The sequence below is a fragment of the Penaeus chinensis genome, chromosome 27, assembly GCF_019202785.1.
Source record: "Penaeus chinensis breed Huanghai No. 1 chromosome 27, ASM1920278v2, whole genome shotgun sequence".
Taxonomy (NCBI): domain Eukaryota; kingdom Metazoa; phylum Arthropoda; class Malacostraca; order Decapoda; family Penaeidae; genus Penaeus; species Penaeus chinensis.
The window spans coordinates 4,944,850-4,947,250 of NC_061845.1; the positions used below are offsets into that span (position 1 = coordinate 4,944,850).

Consider the following 2,401-nt stretch of genomic DNA (forward strand, 5'->3'; position numbering starts at 1 on the left):
TTGCCGAGACGAAAAACTTCCTTGGAATCGTGTCTTTCGCCGCGAATTTCCGTTTCCAAAAGCCCTTGAAATAGATGGCGTTGACGAGGACCATTGCAGTGTCTTTGACTGTGTCGGGTGTCACGATCGAAGTTATCTTGCCACGGGTGGTGGTGCTCACGAACTGGTTTATGGTTTCAACGACGAGATCAAGCTGTCAAGAAGGAATGGTATGTATTGTTGTTTATTAACCTATTACTACTGCTACTACTACTACTGATGCTGCTGCTGCTGCTGGTGGTACTACTTCTGTTATTATTACTATTATTACTGCCACTACTACTGATACTACTACTGTTACTACTGCTGTTGCTGCAACTACTATTACTACTGCTATTACTATTGCTACTGATACTACTACTGCTACTATCAACGCTATCATTATCATTATTGTCATTATACTTATTAATGTTAATACTAGTAATACTACAACTAACGTTATTATTATCAGTTATTATTATATTACGATTACAACTAGCACCACCACAGCTAGAAGTATTATCAGTATTATCCTCAGAATTATCATCCCTTATGTAACGTGTTATAGTTATCAATATGATCTTAATTTTTTTGCACTAAAACATGATCACATCATTACTAATATACGTCAACGAGGCAATGCACGAAACGTAAGCGCCCTCTGTCCTTACGTTGCCAAAATCTAACGTTTCCAGTTTGTCCGAGAACACCTGTTGCAAGCAATCCTTCAGCTTGAGGGTGTCCGTTGCATAGATTCTATTTGCAGTGTCAATGGTATAATTGTTGTTTCTCGAAGTATATCTGTAGAGACAAAACAAGTTATAAAGTATGCACACGTATATATATACATACATAAACATATATGTGTGTGTGTGCGTGTGTTTGTGTATTTGTGTGTGTGTGTGTGTGTGTGCGTGTGTTTGTGTATTTGTGTGTGTGTGTGTGTGTGTGTGTGTGTGTGTGCATGTGTGTGTGTATGCACGTATGTATGTATTCATTTATTAATTAATTATTCTTCAAATAAATCCCAAGAAATTCATTTTAAAGTCAATATTAATGCATACTGACAGACAGCAAAATCCTACCGTTGTCTAAGACGCGTTAAACACAAAACATCGACCTACATGTTTTCGACGGCCTTGAAGGTAGCCAGAGCGTCTTCTCTGTTGGTCAAGCGGAGCGCCTGTTCCATCTGGGATTTGGTGTTGCCATTGGAGCCGAAGTAAGTGAGGGTGAGGGCGCTCCAGACGCTGAAGGGCGAGAAGATGAAGTTCTTCGACGGAGACACGACCTTCCTGAAGAGGTTGACGCCGAAGTCATTGAGAGGAGTGAGGTCCGGCGACGCTGTGGGAGGCATGGCGTCGTTCTGCGAGATGCACTGTGAGCGCGCGCCGGCCAGTGCGGCCAGCAGCGAGGCCACGAGCAGGTGCATGGCCCTGCAAGAAAGCACGTTTTAACATCCTACCTTCCCACTCTCCTTTCCAAACTTTCGAACTTTCGAACTTTCGAATGCAACAAAACACACACACGCACATGTATATATATATATATATATATATATATATATATATATATATATATACATATATACATATATATGTATATATATATATATATATATATATATATATATATATGTATATGTGTGTGTGTGTGTGTGTGTGTGTGTGTGTGTGTGTAGAAACATACACACACAAACAAACACATATACATATATATCTATATAATAAGAATAGTTATGCACCTCATTATCAAGTACACATAAACTTCCTAACAGCTGAACAGCTCCGTAATGATACGGGTATAACAAAATGCAATGGCAAGCGTTACTGATACATACAAAATCCTTTTTTGTGATTTACAGTTCGTCCGCGGAGGTCTGATGAACTAAAGGGGGAGGAGGGGAGGAATCCTTAGTTTAAGGGTGGGAAAGCCAGCCCACGATATATATAGGACGAGGACTACCCTCAGTTACCAGATATCTCCATCAGCGAATTTTCTCCTGTATTCACTGTGAACCTGATTCCATATACTTTCATTCACACTCGAGTTTCTTGCTTTTTGCCTTAGCTTGCAGAATTGATAAAGGATTTGAATACAAATGGCAGTGACAATACTTCAAGTAATATCTGGCAACATCAACTGATGTCAGTGAATTTCTTCGAAGATCGTTTCTAACAATGAAATCGGTCGATCGAATGTTTTTTCTTTTTCAAACAGACCACGAAAACAAACTGGAAATCTATCTTTTTGTAGAGAAAAAAAAAAAGATAAAATAGGTTAATAATCACAACATTCATTAGAATAACGTAACACACACACAAATACACACACACACACACACACACACATATATATGCATATATATATATATGTATGTATG

General features: G+C 38.7%; 1 protein-coding gene across 1 annotated transcript in view; it reads right to left on the reverse strand.

Moving 5' to 3' along the window:
• The window catches only part of LOC125039276, a 10,755-nt gene extending 8,743 nt beyond the window's left edge, over positions 1 to 2,012 (reverse strand). The window contains exons 1-4 of the mRNA XM_047633113.1: positions 1,859 to 2,012; positions 1,143 to 1,454; positions 690 to 819; positions 1 to 193 (exon numbers count right to left, since the gene is read on the reverse strand). The exon at positions 1 to 193 is cut by the window's left edge and continues 51 nt beyond it. Coding sequence (XP_047489069.1) covers positions 1 to 193; positions 690 to 819; positions 1,143 to 1,450 — 631 coding nt within the window. The 5' untranslated portion in view covers positions 1,451 to 1,454; positions 1,859 to 2,012. The remainder of the gene's footprint in view (positions 194 to 689; positions 820 to 1,142; positions 1,455 to 1,858) is intronic.
• Between the last annotated feature and the right edge of the window lie 389 nt (positions 2,013 to 2,401).